The 20,811-nt window shown below is 34.9% G+C and overlaps 2 protein-coding genes across 6 annotated transcripts in view; one reads left to right on the forward strand and one right to left on the reverse strand.

Moving 5' to 3' along the window:
• Positions 1-762: 762 nt before the first annotated feature.
• LOC108685124 (KAT8 regulatory NSL complex subunit 2) lies at positions 763-4,528 on the reverse strand. Of its 2 annotated transcripts, none has more exons than XM_018189778.1 (9): positions 4,276-4,528; positions 3,843-4,102; positions 3,561-3,742; positions 3,143-3,311; positions 2,237-2,415; positions 2,034-2,170; positions 1,531-1,650; positions 1,307-1,447; positions 763-1,234 (listed from the first exon to the last, which is right to left on the reverse strand). In XM_018189778.1, exons 2-9 carry the CDS (start codon positions 4,091-4,093, stop codon positions 983-985), a joined length of 1,431 nt encoding a protein of 476 aa, XP_018045267.1. In that variant the 5' UTR covers positions 4,094-4,102; positions 4,276-4,528; the 3' UTR covers positions 763-982. The 2 variants fall into 2 exon arrangements, with proteins under 2 accessions (XP_018045267.1, XP_018045268.1); XM_018189779.1 differs by having other exon boundaries at positions 2,237-2,400; positions 4,276-4,527.
• A 4,795-nt stretch (positions 4,529-9,323) lies between these two features.
• Positions 9,324-20,811, forward strand: part of LOC108685175 (cyclin-T) — a 17,561-nt gene continuing 6,073 nt past the window's right edge. Inside the window, exons 1-7 of one of the 4 annotated variants that reach the window (XM_018189848.1) lie at positions 9,324-10,399; positions 12,883-13,093; positions 13,210-13,339; positions 14,043-14,088; positions 14,569-14,659; positions 14,913-15,110; positions 15,197-18,445. In XM_018189848.1, coding sequence (XP_018045337.1) covers positions 10,254-10,399; positions 12,883-13,093; positions 13,210-13,339; positions 14,043-14,088; positions 14,569-14,659; positions 14,913-15,110; positions 15,197-18,445 — 4,071 coding nt within the window. In that variant the 5' untranslated portion in view covers positions 9,324-10,253. Of the gene's footprint in view, positions 10,400-12,882; positions 13,094-13,209; positions 13,340-14,042; positions 14,089-14,568; positions 14,660-14,912; positions 15,111-15,196; positions 19,061-20,811 lie in introns of those variants that run through there. The other 3 variants (XM_018189849.1, XM_018189846.1, XM_018189847.1) reach the window with 3 other exon arrangements.

Consider the following 20,811-nt stretch of genomic DNA (forward strand, 5'->3'; position numbering starts at 1 on the left):
TTCTTGAGTTGCTAAAAAATTAAATTTCTCCTGTTTGCATCATAATCATTATCTCATAATAAATAATAATATATATTTATATAATAATATATTATTATTATTATTCATGAAATAATGCTTATGACAGGAGCAATTTAATTTTTTATATATCTATTATTATTCTCTCGCTCACCTAACCATCATAGCTATAGCTCATTCTTTTGACTGGTACTCGAAACGGCGAATTTTATCGAGTGGTTTACAGTCTAAAATCTGAGACGCCGCCACGTCGAGAAGCACTGAAACACGACAATTATTGACATTTTTTTTGATAATTTCAATAACGGATTTAAACGGATTTTGATGATTTCCTTTTTTAAATCAAACATATGAAAACCAATGATTTTCAGCGCAATCTGGCCTGAAAAATCGCGAACTAGAATTCTGTATATTAAAGTTCTCTTGGATCCGTGAGCTCGCTGCTATTGATCGATCTAAAATATTCTAAAAGAATACACCAATTCGCTTCGCAACAGTTGAATCTGCATATTGGTTTACATATTTTTAATGTTAATAAATAATTTAATGTTTGAATTACATATTTTTTGTTGTCATAATAATGTACATCATAATGTTAAAAGAATTAAATTATTTTATTAACATTGAAAATATGTAATCGATTTATTTACCATTCAATTGCTTTCAGTGTTGTTCTAGTTTTCCCAGGGAAAAAAAATTAATAACACTATTTTGTAACTGTACAATTTCTCATATCTAGTCTATTTCTCCGATTATGTACAAATATATTAACAATTTAGTTTAAGTATTTTTATTATATGTGAAGGAGATAAATTCGCTGTATGTGCGTATGTAATCAAATACTGAGTAGCCAGATTAATAATAGCAATTCTTTTTAAAATACCAGAGTGACATTTTCATTAAGCGCAGCGATAGTATAACAGCAAAAGTAACTTCACTTTGAAAATCATATAAGAATATTTTATTATACAGTAACAAAATCATCCCGATCGCTCATCTGCGCTGACAAACTGAATGCTGTATCCGTACTAGTCTCACTATTCAAGCTTTCATTTGCAAACGAAGGTTTTAAATTAATAGAATCATTCATTTCTCTCATCAATCCCGCCATATCGTCATCGGGATCGATTTCTTGTGCTTCGCCCACCACATCAATTTCCATCGATTGATTATCGATCATCGATGCTTCTTGCTTTACGGGTTTTTCCTCCTCGAACTGCAGAGACGAATATAGATTACAGAATATTCATAATCAACTTCAGATAATTATTGTAGAGTTCTATCATACCTTCATAGGTTCCAGTTTACACGGCGGCGGCAAGTTCATGTGAAATACACAATTGGAATCGAAGATTACCGGCACTGGTTCGTGACATTCGATGTCCGCTCGTACAGCTCCGCATGCTTTGAATAAAACTTGATGTTGGTCCTGTGAATAATATCAAACAATGAAACAGATCAAGCTATGTAATTATACATCTTTTTTTCATAGAAAGTAATATAAATGTGTACCTTTAATATATGTTTACGACAATGCTTAGCCGACGGAAGCGTTCTTTCACCACATTTTACACCACCTTCGGTAAATACGCATTTTGATATATTGGGTGGTTTTTGAATAGGCTCGGTTACCTGAAGCATAATTTTTATCATACACACAATGATGTAAGTGATGCACATTTATTTGAATGTCAATGATATAAATAATATTCGAATGCGAACATGAAATAGCAAATAGAGCACTGATCTATTATGCCAGAAATCCCGCGTTTGATCCCAATAGGAAATATTTATGCTTGTGTCTCCTCTCGGAAAAGGCCGGCAATCTCCCGAGAATATCCCACAAAAATACTTCTCGAAAAATCCACCGTTCGGAATCGACATTAAAACTGTAGGTCCATATGCTCATGGCAATTAAATAATCAACATGGGCACCACAAGCATATGAGAGAGATATAACACATGCCAGAGATCTAACGTAAAAAAAAGAAGATAAATAATATTTGTGATATTACCTGTGCACGACGTTCTAATGACTTCCTGTAAAGTATCGCTTCAACACCACTCCGTCTATGATAACGATTTAAAGCTTTTAGTTTCTCATAAAGCTTTTTCTCTTTTGCAGTTTCTCTTTTTTGACTGTATATACTACCTATATATTGCATATAATTTATTAGAAAAGATAACAAAATGTTGAAATTATCTAAAATATACTTACATAATGTTTCTTTTTCTTTCTTCAGAGCAAGTAAATATTTTCGTCTTTTCTCCTTTAGTATATATTGAAGTCTTCTGAATTGATCGATATAAAGAGACTGAAGTCTAATTAGTTTTTCTCTCGCGATATAAATTACCTCTTCTGCGGTAAAGATACCGGCGTGCCTTAAAAAATTAATACTAATAATTTAGGGAGTAAGTAGTATCTTATTCTTGCGCACAAAGCAACTACAAGAAAATTCAAGATTAGGAATGCAAAATATTCTCTCTCCTCTCCAACATTATACAATTTTTTAAAATTAAAAAAAAGGAGAAAATATTTTATTAACACTTTTACATTTGTTTGAGAAATATTTAATTTAAAATCACACTAACTGTTCAAATTTACTTATTCTATACTATAAGTTCTAATATTAGATGTGAGTAATAAAAAAAAAGGTGAATAATATTTTTTAAAATATAAAGTTGCACAAGCTGAAGCATGCTAGCGGATTATTCTAAAGCTGTATCACATTAGAGATTGAAATTGAGATTGAAATTGGATTGGAATTTGATTGATCAATGCAAAGTTCATTAAACTTAGTTTTCTTCTTTTAAGGCTGAGTTGTTCCATCTTTTGATAAACTTCACTTTCTTATTTTCTTACTCTTACTCTTTTATTCTTTTATTTATTCATTAGATAAATTATCACATAGTTTCGAAAGATGGAACAACTGGCCTTTATTGATTAAGTTATTCAGTCCAACTCAATTTCAATCTCTAGACTGATACAGACATTATGTAATAGCGTAATTCTCAAAATAATTAACATATACATACGCACACTAAAACACACACACACACACACACACACACACACACACACACACACACACACACACACAGTGGAGATATAGAGCACACTTACTTCAGGGGATCCTCTTGTGGACTGTGTAAACTTTCATTGTCACTATCATCGAGATGAACTCCTCTCAAGGTGTCAGTGACGACTGTAGGTTCAACGTCACTTTCTGACGAACTAGCGTAATCTAAGATGTCACTTCCACTTGCATTTACTCTATAAGCATCAACTTCGGCTGAAAATAATAACTTGATATTCTAATTTGCAAAAACTTTTATCGATATACAAATTTACAAATGAACAAGCAAAAATTTACAAATTCTAAATTTAATGTTAAATACACAATAGAAATATCTTCTTAACAACAAGATATTTTAAATAATATTAATTATAATAATAATTAATTAATTAAAATCAAGGTAATTAAACATTGCAAATAAAATTATATAAGAATTTGATATTACAATTATATTAGAATGCTTACTGAAAGGATCTAAAGCTTTCACTTTTCGTTTCTCCTCTTCTGTGTCTTCAGCAGCAGAATCAACTGGCTTGATATAATGGCTTAAATTAAGCAGCAACATCTCAGGTGTTTCTGGCAAAGAACGCCGTGATGTTGATTTGATTCGGGCAATTTGTGCTTTTCTAGAATGTTCACCACAGTATCTACAAGAGATAGATATATAGTTATTAATTTCTCTAAAAAGAATGGTTTCATAAATTTATGAAATACAACAATAAGAAAGAGAAAATTATTATTATTTACGAAACATCTCTTCTATCCAATTTTGGGGCTGGATTCTGACACTTTCTTCCATTAGTATTGTATACAAATGCACATTGTTTGTAAGGTGCATTGGAATCTTCGAGAATATGCTTGGCGCAATATGAATATCCTTCCAAACTAGATTGTGTACATTCATAGGATGCATAGAGACAACTTTGAGCCTGTTTGGAACGTTTTGTAATTATTGTTGCAGTTGGTACAGGCATTGTAGACTTTGGTATCCGAAACATGCCTTGTTTCTAAAAGATAAATGCATGGAGTCAATTAGTATAAAAGTTTTCTTTAAAAGTAAGTATGAGAGTATCAATTCTCAATTTGGCTTCAAGACGATTTTTAAAAAAATATGGTTATACTTCAACGAACAAAATATGTTATGAATTATACTATTTATAGTTCCTTTACTTTGCAATACCTTGTATTATATTAAGAGTCTGTTTTTGCTTTCTCCTATTCGTAATTAATCCTAGACAATAGATAGAAGCAAAATCGAATTTATCGGAATAATCTTTGGGTAAGTTTTCGTTCTAGTGGTAAAAGATGTTTGCTTTGTTTTGCTTCGTTTCGAACTTTATGTCCTTTATTTTTGTTCTATCGGATTTGCACATTTGCAGCAATTGCAGTATTGAAAGAACGCGAACAGGTTAAAGTGAAAAAATGATCAATGGCCTAGTTTCCACCGAAGGCTTAAATCGGATCAGAATATAGAATAAGAACTAACCAACTACAGTCGAGTATTTCCCTGTAAGGGGCTTCGCACAATAAGGCTACTTTTTCATGCTAACGCTCGATGCTCATTTTCAGCGACAAAACAAGTCACGTTATCAAAATTGATGCTTAATATTCGTCAATTTTGATCAGGTGACCTGTTTTGACGCTCGAATTGAATATTAGCAAATGTAGTTTTAAAGGAACAGGGAACAGAGAATAGGACTTTCAACCTATCAGAAACTATGTATTTTACAATACATGATTTCTGATAAGTTGAAATTCTTATTCTCTGTTTTCTGTTACCTGTTCCTTTTATTGTGCGGAGAATCGAACAGGGGAATGCTCGACTGTAATTGGTTGGTTCTTAAAACTGCTTTTTCATGCATGCAAATATGTCAGGTGACGCAAATTTTTCATTGCTTCCACTGTATTTGCTGCACCTGAAAAGGAATATCGGCAATAGCATATGTATTGAAGTTTAACCTCAAATATGTGTTTTTTATTTGTTCAGCTCGAAAATTAATATGGAAATTACTATGGAAAAAGATGAATACTTGTGATTATGGGTACAGTTAACGCGATGTTGCAAACGCTTTGAAGCATTTTTTAATTGGTCAGTTCGTAAAATTTCTTCTTTCTTCTAATTGGTCATCAAACGCTTCAAAGCGTTTTGTAGCGAGACTGACCACAGTCTACATGGTAACTGTTACAATTTGGAATTATCATTTCAGGTAATTATCTAGAATTTAGAATATTCTTATTACTTCAAAATTTAATAAAAATGTACTTATTGTATGTATTCATTGTATGTATTCATAAATGTACTCAATGTTTTCATTTTTTATTACTTACAAATATTACAGATTTTCTTAGCTTCGAATTCTTTGCTGCTCATTGTTCGTTCGATTGAACTTCAATGAGATGCGACAAAATGTATTTTGTTTTGTAAGTGCATCATCCCATGTAAAATTTTTAACCAATAGCAACGAATTGCTGACGCTGAGTGCTATATGAAAAGTCAGCTTTACATTCTGATCCGATTGAAATCCTCGGTGAAAACTAAACTAATGATGTAAGGGTGAAATCACACAGTGCGAAAAGCTGCGTTCGGCAATGCTCTTTTTCTATAGTGCACATGACATTGTTATAATATAAGGCACTCTGACGCCTCAGATTTGCATTATCGAACGCAGCTAATAACAACTGCGGAATAAAGAATCAACTAATAGAAACAACTAATCAGCGTTATTCTGCGTTATTTTCATGGAAGATAGAGACTAATAATTTCTGCACACAGAATATTGAATTGAATTCAACTTTTATCGCGCAGTGAAAATTGTATATCTATTACTTCCGAGTAAGCAAGATGTTGATTGGCTGTCGCGTCAATTTCCGCCGCACAGTAAACGTTACCGCATTCTATGTACAAAAGCCATAAGGAGACCGAACTTGTATGGACGAGATTGTCAAAAAAGTGATCATCTGAATTAATTCGATCGAGATATCGCTTTTGTTCCACGACATCGTTCTCGCAGTTTGCAGGTAAGTCATATCAATTTTACATGAAAAATACTCCATTCTTCATAGTTTTAATGATAATTTATGCAAATTTACAATTTTGATCACGTAATTTATTTTAATGCCGAAAATGAGCGTCGAGCGTTAGCATGAAAAATCTTTACGCGTTTCCGCATTTCCGCATTTCTGCACTACATGCAATGATATTCTCACTCTAATAAGTATCGGAACGTCTTCTTTCTGTTCTTCTTCTGTGTTTCATCACGGAGTAATAGGAACTGAGGAGACCAAATTCGAAGTCTGAAATGTGCTCGAAACACGGTGTCGGAAATTTATGAAAAATCTATTGTAGATCCGGACTTACTTCAGATCTACAATAGATTTTTGAGCCTTAAGCCATAAGGAATGGATGAATCACAATCAATTATTTTCTATGCATTCGACTACAATTGATCAATTTCTTATGGCTTGAGGCTCTATTGTAGATCCGGACTAAAGCATTGTGCATGTCAAAGCGAACACAGCCATAATCTCTAGTTGTAAGCGCGTTCTGAATACGGGCCATCTAAGGGTGAAATCACACAATGCGGAATAAGACTACAGAATAGAGAATGCGTCATTGAAATAATTATTCAACGCTATTCCTCATTTGATGTTACGGAATAGAGAGTCTTCATTGTTCTTGTAATAAATCGTCGTATTTTAAGAGGTTAAAATAATTTGATGGAATTGCGTAATGTCGAAACGAATGAAGCAAAATCTGAGTGCATAAATATAGATAACAAGATCAAAAAAACAATGATGCATTACGTGCGATTTCAGTGTGCCCTTTTCCGCACTTTTCCATCACGCCAATTTTGTGCATTATGTTCACACAATGCGGAAAAATGATAGTAAATGCGTTAAAGCAATTCAAAAATTTGTTCAAAAAATTGGAAGTTGTTCAAAAAGTTGAAATGGATTTCGATCGGAATTACTCAATTATTCTAGATTTCTATTGTGTTTTCTGGGGAAAACGGAATCATTCCAATCGAAATCCATTCCAACTTTGTTTCATGATAGCCCAGACTTCGGCCCCTATTCTTGAGAAGTATTGCATATGAGAAATTAAGAATGTGCTAGTATATAACGCATATAGTATTTCCTACTTTTTAAGAATTGGGGCCATCATCTCCAATGCGTAGTATAAGGCTGGAATCAGACTATGCATTGAAGATTGAGATTAAAGATTAAAGATTGAAATTTCATCAATGAAAATAAAGAAATTTTGACTCCTTTTGTTCTGATTAGTCAAAATTTAATCTTTCAATCTTCAATCTCATTATTCAATGTGTAGTCTGATTCCGGCCTTAAGTATTGTGTCCACGATGTTAGAAATCGGTCCGAAACCTCAGATAAAGAAAAAATTGATCAATTGCAATGGTCATGTGATCAAATTGTTCAAATGTGATTTGTTAATTTTTTTTTGTCCGAGTTCTCGAACCGATTTCTAGCATCATGAACATCGGGCTTTACTCCGGATACGCATTGACCTAGTTCACATCTAAGTGCACTTGATAGAGAGCGATGTAATTGTCCACTGTCAATCATAGCGATAGGGAGTTTAAGATTATTCTTTTTTAGCGCTGTGATTGGCTTGGCGCAATTGGATCGTTAGCATTTGCCATACACTTCACGGATACTAACTAGTAATTTTCTAAATGATTTTAATTTCGACGATACGTGTAAATATATACGATATGTATATTTATTAATCATTTTGATGCCTATTGTATCAATTTAGTACATTAATTTTTGAATATATTGCTGAAATAAAAATAATTTAATAGAAAATTACTAGTTAGTACGTATATCAAGTGCACGAGGTAAACTAGACAATTATTAAGCCCATTCTACAATTGCATATGCGTAGTTGTAAGTGATTGCAGTTGTAAAAGTATATATCCACACAACTTATATAGCTGCATAAACGTATGAATAAAGAAAATTATCCACATAGGAGAAATGTGATTGGATAATTTTCTTTATGCATATGTACTCTAAGAATTGACTAATTAGGCCCGTTTCCCCTAACGTAGATTAATTTTAATCTCAGTTCAATTTACTCTTTGTCTTTTTCTAGTTCTACAGATTGTAACGAAGAATAAATTGAACCGAGATTAAAGTTAATCTACATTGAAAATGGACATCAGTGGTTTATACCGGATCAGAATGTAAGTACTAACCAACTACAGTCGAGCATTCCCCTGTCGTTCGACTGTAATAGGGGAATACTGGACTGTAGTTGATTGATTTTTACATTCTGATCCGGATTAAACCCTCGGTGCAAACTAGGCCATTGATAAAAATTCTTAGGAACACCGCGTAATAAAAGGAATAGAGAACAGAGAATAAGAATTTCAATCTATCAAAAACTGTGTATTCCGCAATACATGATTTCTGATAGGTTGAAATTCTTAGGCCGGGTTCACACCTTGACGGAAAAACGAAAAGCGGTAAAGCGGGAACCAATCAGAACTCGCGGAAAGTCAGAAGCAAACAAACGAAATGTATCGCGTACTACTATTGCGAGTTCCGATTGACTTCTGCTTTTTCGCTTTCTGTTTTTTCAAGGTGTGAACTTTTAAGATGCAGCCTTAAAATGCAGCCATAATAAAAGGAATAAGGAATTAAGAATAAAAAAATAAAGATTTCAACCTATCGAAAATCGGAATACACGGTTTCTGATAAGTTGGTATCATTGCTCATGTTTTCTGTTTCTTTTAAGGACATCTACATAAATCGCAAACACAGAACGCATTTGCGAGCCAATGAAAAGCTGTTATTAGTATCATTGATGCTTCTGATTGGCTGTGGCAAATGCGTCTGCGTACTGCGTTCTGCGACTTATGTAGACGGTCTTTTAAGCTGGAAACACAATAAAAAGCACAGGCAATAGGAACAGGAAATAAAAGATTTCAACCTATCAGAAAGCGTCCATTCTATTATTCATGGTTTCTAATAAGTTGAAATTTCTTATTCTCTGTTCCTATTGCCTTTATTGTGTCTATTGCTTTTATTGTGTTTTCAGCTTTATTGTGCGAAGCCCCTTATAAATACATACCTCTTGCTCAACTACGCTAATGCAATTGTAGAATAGACTTTAACATATCACTCCGTGATCGAAGTGAAAGAGTCTACAAGCACGGCGCCAAAGCGCGCTACGTGAGACGTGAGTGCGCTGTGCGACGCGGTCGCGCTGGCTGGCCTCCGGAGGCGAGGCGACCTAACGTCGGTGGAGGTGTACGGTGTACGTTTTGCGAAGACGTGAATTTTTGGAAAGCAAGAGAAGGTGAAGGTTTCAACGTGGTTACTACGACGCGGTTCGGCCACGCATGTTACGCAACGTGTGATGCGACCGATATACTTAATGCACCGTGATCGTTTTAGCATCAAATTATCGGATCACTATCGAGGGAGAGATTTTTCGTGAAACGTTCGAACGCTCGCCCGGCCAAACGCAATGACAATGCATCGTCTCCACGAGATACGCCGGAAGTTGTGACGACTTGTTCTTGTGGACGATTGTTCTGCGTATTAACGGGAATGATAATCAGCTGAGAATAAACAACGCTCCCTTATACATGTACATTCGTCGACGATGTCCGACTTTGGCCGATGTTAACGGGACGACGCTGCACGCGTTTTCTCGCAAGCGTGCAGTCGCGCGGAGAACAGCGACTGACGAGACTCATTATTTCAGGTAACCTGTTCCAGCCCGTGAGTGGTTACTCTTGAGACTCCATCCGCGCCTTCCGACGCATGGGACGCGTGTCCGTGTGACACGTGACACGCGAGAGGACGTCTTAGATCTTTTTTTTGTCGCGACATTTAAGAAATCTCTCTTCTCGTCGCATCGCGTAAATCGCGTTGCGTCACTCGCGCCTACGGCGCCATTTTCGAGATTGTACGCAATTGTACGAGAACGAGGCGGCGTGTCTGTAGCCGCAGTGGCGGGACGTGACTCGAGCGAGTGTGCACCAAGTGCCGCTTCTCACTTCGTCCCTCAGCTCTCTACCTCCCCACTTTTGGATTGTTCTAACCACGCGACAATCCCGTCAAGAGTGTGTATCGTTTACGGATTATACGGCCCGTAATTTACGGGTGAATCGTGTGTACATATAAATGGCGGCTGACGAAAGATGGTATTTCACGAGGGAACAGCTTGCAAACACGCCGAGTAGAAGATGCGGCATCGACGCGGACAAGGAGCTGAGCTATCGGCAGCAAGCGGCCAACTTTATCCAGGACATGGGACAACGGCTTGTTGTGTATCCTTTTATCGTACGCAATACGCGCATGTTAAGGCGTTCAGTCGCGTTCTTCACGCTTCTAGATCGCCGCCCCCTTCTCCCCTTCCTCCCCTTCTCTTTCTACCTCTTGATCTTCTCGCTTTATCGAGCATTCGCAACCGCTGACGAATGTCAAAATATCCGCGAAAATCCGTTCTTCAAGACACGGACAATCACGATGTCGATTAACGCATCTCTTATTCCGCCCTGTACAATTGGGTTACGTGCTGGAAACGGAGGATTCACCATATTGGAATCCCATATATCACAGGTACCGTAAATGATATTTGGTAATTCCCACGAGAGGATTCCTTGGTAATTCCTCATGCGTGAGACTTGGCTGATTTGGAATGTGATACCTGAAGCAACATGTAAGTGTTGCTCAGAACACATGTGTGTGTACTTGGACAAGGACCATCGATTAACGGGATACATTGGAGGACAGAATGAGAACATTTGAAAAAAAAAAAAAGATTAAATGTCCGGAACCTAATTTATAGATTTCGCGTGTGCATCTTGTAATTTTTGCTAATCATTTTCATTAATTTGTATTTCGGGTGTTATGTACAATTAAACAAGAATACTTTATAGATTTTAAATATATTTGTTTTAGGAAAGAACTGCAAAAGTGCGCATTTAAGTTTTAATCCAGCACTATCTTTGTAGTCATATGTGGACAATTTACTTTGTATTCTTCATTTTATTTAGACTTTTACTTTCAGAAATTTTACATCAATCCCTTTCACGTAATATTACAAGTTTCTGCTTTATTTTTTTATTTTAGCTAACAAATTTGTTATAGTATGTTAATATTTTCATTTTTTGAATTTCTCTTTTTAATGATGCAGATGAAGTATATATTTTATTACATTTCAATACTTGTATCTTACAGTACTAAACCTTAAGAAGAAGTAAGAAGAATTGTTTAAATCAGCCGAATTCATTGAATCGACTTTCCCACATGACTGTAAATTGAAAATAAAATTTAAATAAATTATTTTATATATAAAAACTATTGTCCCTTCTCTCTATTTTCTGATCTTACCATTTAATTTAATTCTAAGAAATAATTTTAAAGTAATTGCAATTTAGATCTTTTGTTATCTTTTGATTGTTGTCTTTACTTTAAAAGTACTCGAAAAAAATTCCTTTTCTTTGTATTAAGTCACTTTGTTCTTATAATTTGACAAAAGGCTGCTTTTTTTCTTTATTATGTCTACACAGATAGTACTGCAGGTAACAGCATGCACATTTTTCTGGATTTTATTAAGTCAGATTATTCTTTCGGTACCTAGTTATGTATAATACTGAATACACTAAGTATTTAATAGCAGCATGTTTCAACATTTTATTATCAAAATGTTTTATCATTGCTCAATGATTATATATTATATGTATAATTTTGTACAAAGAACAGTTTTGTGTAAAATACTGTAAAATACTGTTTGTGTAAATACTTGACCAATTAAAAATATTTTGCTATATAGTTTTTAATCACATTTCTTTATCAGGATTGCCACAGACCTGGAAAACCGGGAAAATCGGGAAAAGTCAGGAGAAAATGTAAAAATGTCTGAAATTTTGAAATTTTTAATTTTTTTTTTTCATTTCTTTTAAACTGCTATTCTAAATAATTGTTATAATTTTTTAAATATTATATCTGACGTTTATAGTCAAATACGTTCAAAACTTTTAAATGATTTTAATAAAATAATTAAAATTTATATTTTATTTATTTTTATTTGATCGCCTTTTTTTCCTCACAACTGTATTCTTTTTTTTTTCAATACTAATTTATTTTTTGTTGATTTAAATTTGCATCCAAAATTTTATTATGCTATTAAACTTCTTTTGCATTGTTTTTAATAATAATAAGCTAGCTTTCTTACAATACTTTATTCTGGATGTTAAAATTTAGATATTTTATATTGGTCATGAAAAATTTTCTATTTTCATCTGGAAAAGTCAGAAATTTTTAAATTCATTTTCTGCGGTAATCCTGTTAATGTAAATAGAATTATTTACATTACATGTGATATATAATATTCCAATGTATTGAATTTGTTTCTTGCATCTGTTTATACAATATTCGTTCATACTATACAAAGATTGCAATAATGTCTCCTTTTTAAAATCATGGAAGATATAAGGTTTTTATATATTTGAAGAAATACTTTTCTGTACATGTATATTACTTTATTGTACATGTATTCTGCAATTGTATTGATTTTATGGATAAAATTTTATAGATAATAAACTTACTATAATATTTATATCATAATACTTCTGCAGTAAGAGAATATTCTTGAAAATTAATGACATTTTATTTCTAGGTTCAATATAATTGGAAAATATATGTGCAAAAATGTATTCCTTATTCTTAACTAATTCTAAATATTTTAAATTTCTATGAATATTTGTAAGAAAAGTATTTTCCTTAATAAAATATAAATAAAAATCAGGTCTCAATTATGCATCAATACAGCTATAGTCTACATGCACCGATTTTATGTGTTTCATTCGCTGACGCACTTCCACAGGAATGCTATTGCAGTGGCAGCAATCTTTTTAGCAGCAAAAGTAGAGGAACAACCAAGGAAATTAGAACATGTCATCAAAATGGCACACATGTGCCTCCACAGAGATCAACCTCCACCTGATATTAGGTCTGAGGTAAATGTAGATAAAATCTACACTTGTGGTGAGCTTATTCTGACAGTTAACAATTTATAAAAGATGTTCTTTTTATTTATTCTATTATATGGTTAATGCTGTATTATTACTTGTAGCAATTTCTCGAACAGGCGCAAGACCTGGTATTCAACGAAAATGTCCTCTTACAAACATTAGGATTTGATGTTGCTATTGACCATCCACACACCCATGTTGTTAGATGTTGTCAATTAGTGAAAGGTACAGGTTAGGTTCTTGTATCATTAATATATCAATTTAAATTTAGGGTTATCAAAACACTACTTTAAGAGGACACGTCCTGCAACTTCATCTTTGGTCCTCTGTCTTTTCTCTTTTTAATAAAATGTGCAATAACTATTCTATTTTTATGTTTTGAATTTTAATTTGTATTTCCGAAGTAGAATACAATGTTCAAATTATATTTCCAATTTTATAAAGAAATTTTGAGTAACAAGGAAATTGCTTAAGAGAGTTAATATATCATAAAAATATAATTTTATAAAAATTTTTTTTAACATCAATTAATACACTGAAAAAAATTATGTTATAGCAGTTATTTCAATTAAAAATAATTTTGTTAATTCACACATAAGATTATTAACGATATAAATATGTCATATTCTTGTTTTAATAAAATTTAATAAAATTTGATATAACATTTTCAGTGTATGTTAAGAATTGAATTTGTTCTGTTATGTAAAGTTAGAATAAGAGTAAAACAAATATTGAACATACATTTTATTATAAGGGAATGAAGAAGATATACATGATTAAAATTTCAGTTTACGAAATTTTAATTTTTCTTTTATATGTGTCTATCTTTGCATTTTTTATAGGAATTGTCCTCTTTTCGCTATTGTGATATTTGTTAACCCTATATCAGTACAAAATCGTTATGCTGAATTAAAATAATATCTTTATATTTTAGCGAGTAAGGACTTAGCTCAGACTTCATACTTTATGGCATCTAACAGGTAAGTGTTCATTGCTTTTACATTATTATGTATTAGCACTTTCTGCATTTTATTATTTTTTTGTGAAATACCAAGACATAAATAATAATCGAACTAGGAGCTTCACAGATATAATTTCCAAAATATATTGACGACAAAAATGAAATTATATACAAATATCAGGAAAAAAATGAGGTTTTCTAGAATCATTCATTTTTTTTCTAGAATATAATATTTAAAAAATATAATATTTAAAATAATAATTACAAAAATAATTTTGCTTTTTTACAAACGATGACATTGGAAAACATTTGTTTTGCATATCTCTGTGCAAAAATAGTAATAAGTCACTGTTTTAATTTGTTCCACGGATTGTATTGCCATTTTTTTATACTATGATTTCTGTTAACATGTAAATTAACATTTAAAATCATTAAATGACGAAAGCTTATTTTAATGTGCTCAATGCAGGTTTTTATACAATTTTTTTTTCTTTTGCAGCCTACACTTAACTACAATGTGTCTACAATATAAGCCGACAGTTGTCGCATGTTTTTGCATACACCTCGCGTGTAAATGGTCCAATTGGGAGGTAAGAGAAGTATATATCTTTTAAACATTTGCGCAAAAGTCGCAAATTGCAGAATGCTAATAATCTTAGTATAATAATCTTAGTATAATCTTAGTATAATCTTAGTACATATGCAATAATAATCTTAGTATAAAAGTTATAAAATAATTCATGTCTTTGTTGTTCAAGTTGATTTATATCTATCTTGATTGTTTGTAATCATTAACATTTATTGATACATTTTTAATAATTATTTATTCGTTTCCATACACAGATACCACAAAGTACTGAAGGAAGGCAATGGTTTTGGTACGTAGATAGAACTGTAACAGCGGATTTACTTCAAGAACTCACAGACGAATTTCTTCATATATTTGATAAGTGTCCATCGAGATTGAAAAGAAAAATTATGATCATTTCCGCGAATCAAAGTCCAAGTATTCATCATCCGAGTTTACCGAATTCGCCATTTGTAAGTAACTCGCACATACGAATATGATTATATTTTCGCATTGTTTTTCTTCTTACATGAATTCTAACTAGTATCTTTTTTCTTAGGATACCGAGCCGCGTAGAATACAATCTCCAGCAACATTGGATGGTGCTGCTGCTGCCGTTGTTGCTCATTTGAATCGTTCTCATCATGCAGTGGAAGGTGCCGCAGCCGCTCATTCGAGTCGCTCTCATCATGCAGCGGAAGGCACCGCAGGTGCTGCTGCTGCCACTGCTGCCCATTCGAGTCGTTCTCATCATGCGGCAGATGGTACCGTTTCTACCTCCACGACTGGTGTTACTGCCCATTCGAGTCGCTCTCATCATACGACGGATGGTGCCGTTGCTCATTCAAGTCGTTCTCATCATGCGACAGACGCCGCAACTGCCTCTGTCACCGCTGCTCATTCGAGTCGCTCTCATCATACCATGGATAGTGCTGCCGTCACTGCTACTGTTGCTCATTCGAGTCGTTCTCATCATGCGCAACAGGAGAAGCAAGATGAGAAGAAAACTGGAGCTATTGCAGGTCCATCAAGAGCAACTGCAATAGATTATCGAGAATATCGTGAGAAGAAAGAACGAGAGCGTTTAGAGCGAGAGAAAGCAGCTGCCGCTATTGGGTGCCATATCACTGATCCTAACAAGACCTACCATTCGCATCATCATAAACCAGTATCGAATGCAAGTATGCCGAACAAGCACCAAATGCCATCTGTGCAGAAGGGCACTGGCCTTCATCATAATCATCATCATCGGCCGGATATGAAAGTCGGTCAACCAGTGCAGAGACACTCTACTGGTAATCAACCTAATCGCGATCCCAACAGGCAACGATTGTCAAGAGAACACAATGCTGGTGTGGCCAGCACAAGCGGTATAACACACTCGCATTCTCACGCCAATTTAGATAGTTCCTCGTCCGAATCCGTGCCTCATAGGTCGGACAGTGGTGCCGTGCAGGATTCTGCATCCTCGCATAGTAGTTTACAGGAAAAGATGAGTAATAATCACAGCGGACATAGATTGAATGCACTCGATAGCAAGCATCAGGCGCACGATAAGAGATTGTACCGAGGGGAGGATCCAAGACTTAAATCTGCCAAATATGCAGATATGAATAGAATGGAGAATCAACGACGAAAAGCAGAGACGTTGGAGCAGAGATGTGAAGAGGTGCGGAAGTTAATCGAAAAACCATTGCCACCGCCAAAGCAGGCGGACATACCGTATCTGATGAACGCACAGCAGAAACAGCATCATGCCAAGTATAATCAACAGCAACAAGACAAAAGCAGCTCATTTACAGGTGAAATGAAGCATGCAACAACTACTACTAGCCAGAATGCTCTGCCACAGGGCACATCGCCAAGCACATCGTCACAGAAGCCCGCATCCATTAAGACGCAGATGTACAGTCAGCATAGTGCACTGGGTGTATCTCAAATTCTGAAAGATACTATTAAAAATGGTAATTCCCAGTCTTGCCTAAGCACATTGAACAATGTGGATGATATAAAGTCGGAGAAGCGATCACGATCAAATGTCCACGAGGAATTCGTTGAGAGAAATTCCGTCGATGTTCAACAGAGCAATCTGCACACACCACCTGGTAAACACAGATCACTATTCAGCCCAGAGCCTCCTAGTGTGACCAGAGAATCACACGCGCAAAGCGCAAGGCCTAAATCGAAACAAAAGACGCCACCTTCTGCAGCCACAAAAATGAAGGAACGCGTGTCACCTTTTGCGAATTCCCCGAGTTTGCAAGACTCATCAACGATAAAACGACCATCTTCCAACGAGAGCGCGGTATCCGCACATAAGAGGACCCGTGCATCGAGTATCAGTGAGAACGAAAAGGTAGTAAACACAGAAAAGGTAGTAAAAACAGAAATTAAGACGGAAGATACAACCAGTTTGGAGGCAATGAAGATGCTCGGTCGCGTACCCGATCTGATCCAACCGATACGTGACAATCCGTCGTCAAATGGAAGAAACAGTAGCGCATCATCCTTCATTAATGATATGAAACCGCCAGAACTCATCAAACCGTTCGAGTCGGATCAACCTCGTTTCAACACGATGTCGCAGCATAAAATCTCGTTCAACGTCAATACACTAACTAATGGTATGGACCTCAATGTAGTAAAAGAGCCCCCGGAGCATCGCGCGAAAAAGGAATTTCCAGAGCATTATATAAAGAATGAACCATCAGGACATAGAGCTTTGGAACCAACGCATTCTCAAACGCACTCGCAGAAACTCGAGTACACGTCGCCGATCAAGTCTGCGCAGAGTATAAGCGCTTTGCTCCAGGAGACACTGGCGCCGATGCCTTCACTATTGCAGGGACTGCAACAACCTAGCCAATTACCTACTCAAAAGGTGCATCAAGAACAATTGCAGCACCAGCAACAGCAGCATCGGCTACAGTCTATTCAACATTCGTTGATGGATCAATTACCAGTGACGACCCAGTGTTTGTCGAGCGATAATTTTTCGCCGATAGCTTCGACCGTAGATATCAGTGTTCTCTCCGATAATGTATCGATGACGCTGCCAAGTAATAATAATATGGTGGAATTGGCAGTGCCAGCAGCTTCCACGGTAACGATTGTTCCTCCAGTCGAAGAGAAACGGTCGGAGCATCATAAGAGTGAAAAGAAGAAAAAGAAAGAAAAACACAAACGCAAGGATAAGAGTAAGGATAATAAGCATAATAAGCATAAACACAAGGGAAAAGGTAAAGAGAAACATCGTGAGAAAAAAGACAAGGAAAAAAGCGAGGAGACGCCAGCGGCGGCGCCCATTAAAATTACGATTCCTAAGGACAAACTGAATCTTGGCATGGAAGCATCGCCGACCGTGATCGGCGGAGGTCTCGGTACGTCGGACAAAACTATATCGCCACAGAGCACGGTCCTAAAAATCAAGATCCCCAAGGAACGACTCAAGGGTACCGATAGTGTACCAAGTTCATCTCCTGCACAGCCACCGATGCAAGGTCCATTAAAGATCAAGATACGTACTGATCTCGGCATCTCGAGGAGTTCCGCGCAGCCGCAGCCACCGCCATCGTCCTCATCGAACGGCTCGAGCGGATCCTCGTATCTGCAGCTTTCTGAATCATCCGCGAACGAAACTACGAGTCGGAAACGCGAGCGAGTCGAGATGATCGGCGACAGCTCGGGCAGCAGTGGCCTTCCCACGAAGAAGCAAGCAGTGATGATACCTGCAACGGGTTATGGCCAGGGCCACCGACCCGGAGAACGGCAGAATGGCAGACACTATAACTCCGGCAGCAATAATAAGGTACGTGGAAGAGGCGTCCGTCAGCATCACGGCGGTCGCGGACCACCACTACATCATGCAGTTGCCGGTCAGCGCGGTAACGCTGGTGGTCACTACCAGCGGGAGATTTATGGTAATGGCCGCGGTAGCCACGGTAATCGCGGTCATCAACATCATCAAGCCCCTTATAATTCCCATCATCCCCCGGCTATTCGCGGCGATGTCGGCGGATACGCGAGAGGGACTGGTCAAGCTGACCAGGGCATAGATTCCTATTTTTATACTAATTATCATACATCAATATTTAATACACCCACCGGGTACGTATACGATCCCGCCTATCAGCAATACTATCAACAATTTCATCAACAATCCCAATACTCGATGTATCCGACAGGAAATAATCTAATAATGACGCCGGATGGTACCATCAATACGTCGGTGCCACCGCCATCATTACTCCCAAATCAACTTTATCAGAATCAAAATATCGTACAATCGGCTGCGTCCACCCGGCAGGAAGATACACAATTGTTGCCTCCACCGCCTCTTCATCCACCACCGTCACCTCCTCCCCTGCCGAGTGGACCACCACCTCCGCCGCCTCCACCACCTCCTCCGTCAATGTCGGAGTGATGAGATCTGTTAATTTACATGTATATATATGCACATATTACATATGTATATATGTATTGTATATTTACATATATATTTACATATATATTTTACGTGTACATATATATAAATATATGTATATATATTTTTTTTTACATATAAAATATTGGATTGTTCTAAAAATTTGTAGTGAAATTTGAGAAAAGTTTTAAAGCAATGTGTTTATACAAAATAATATTTTTTTATAATGATTTTTTTCGATAATAGATAATTTGATAAGACATTTTGTATCTTCCAGAAAAAATTGGTTTGAAATAAGAAAATTATGTTATTAATGCTTTTATCGATATCCATATAAGTAGCATATATCTTTTTAAATTATGCAATACTTTTACACTGGCAATAGTAAAAAAAAAAAACATTAAATGCCGAAAATGCTCTTTCTTATTTTACATCTTTTGAACGTTATTAAACGAGTACAAATTCAACAATTTTGATGCTTTTGCTTTGAAATGATACTCAGGAATTTTTGTCTTTTAAAACTATACACAAAAATAGAAGTAAATTTTGAATTTGCTTATATTGCCTTATGGTCTTTACTGTGATTTTAAACACACACACACACACACACTTACATTAAAAAATATATATATATAATGATAGTAAAAAAAATGTTTATATACATACTTTATTGTGATTATAAAAAAGTACAATTCGCGCTTACTGCTTATGCTTTATATTTTTCTGAATGGTAACATTATAAAATATGTATAAACAGCATGTATAAACAGCATTTAAAAAAATGATGATCGCTAAGAATCGATGACAATATCGATTGAACACTATGAATTCCGAACAAACCAATATTTATACACATGTAAAGAATTTATCTGCACTATAGAATTTGGAATTAAATCAAGTTATAGATTTATGTTATATACATACATATTTTTTTTAAATTTCAATCTCTAGAATTGCCTCCTTTATCTATGTGTATTTTGTAATAATTATTAGCTAAACAGACATATTTTTCTTTAAATAATCAAGTCCATTACCACTACGACAACGCAAAACTCTGCTTTGTTTTATGGACATTTTTATTTTTTTTCCCATTTCTTTCTTAAGATTACTATACAGTTTATATTTGACGAAGGAAATAGTTTAAGAAACTATTAATTTACATTCACATTTTTTTCGTTTTCTATCTTTTTTCACGTAGCATTTAAGTAAAATAAAATGCTTTGGAAGCGATTAAATTTTTATAGATTCATATTTTTATTTGTAAAATATTAATTATTGAGTTCTGATGAAATGATTTAATTTTCACATATAATATAGCTTATAATGTGATTAAAAAAAGATGTCATAGACATAATGAATAATTTTTTAGCTATAGTGTATCAAAGATACTTTATGAGCACAAGTTTTATACCATAACTCAAAAATTATTGAACCTTGTCTATGATATCTTTCGTTCACACATTATAAGAGTCTTATATGAAACTAACTTATTTAACCAAGAATTAATTTTTCATATAATTAATATAGAGTCCTTGTACATATAGATGTACATAATTTTTTTCTCTTATACGTAATAAAAAAATTACATAAATAATTTACCAAAATTATTAAAAAATTCATGAAAAGTATAAAGAAGGTACATACATAGGAATATAATGCTTTCAGCAACATGAAATTCTCTATATATGTAAATAGTATTTTTCTGTCGTGTAGACTCAAATTGGGAAAAATACATTAATATTTTTAAACTC

The sequence above is a fragment of the Atta colombica genome, unplaced genomic scaffold (genome assembly GCF_001594045.1).
Source record: "Atta colombica isolate Treedump-2 unplaced genomic scaffold, Acol1.0 scaffold146, whole genome shotgun sequence".
Classification (NCBI taxonomy): domain Eukaryota; kingdom Metazoa; phylum Arthropoda; class Insecta; order Hymenoptera; family Formicidae; genus Atta; species Atta colombica.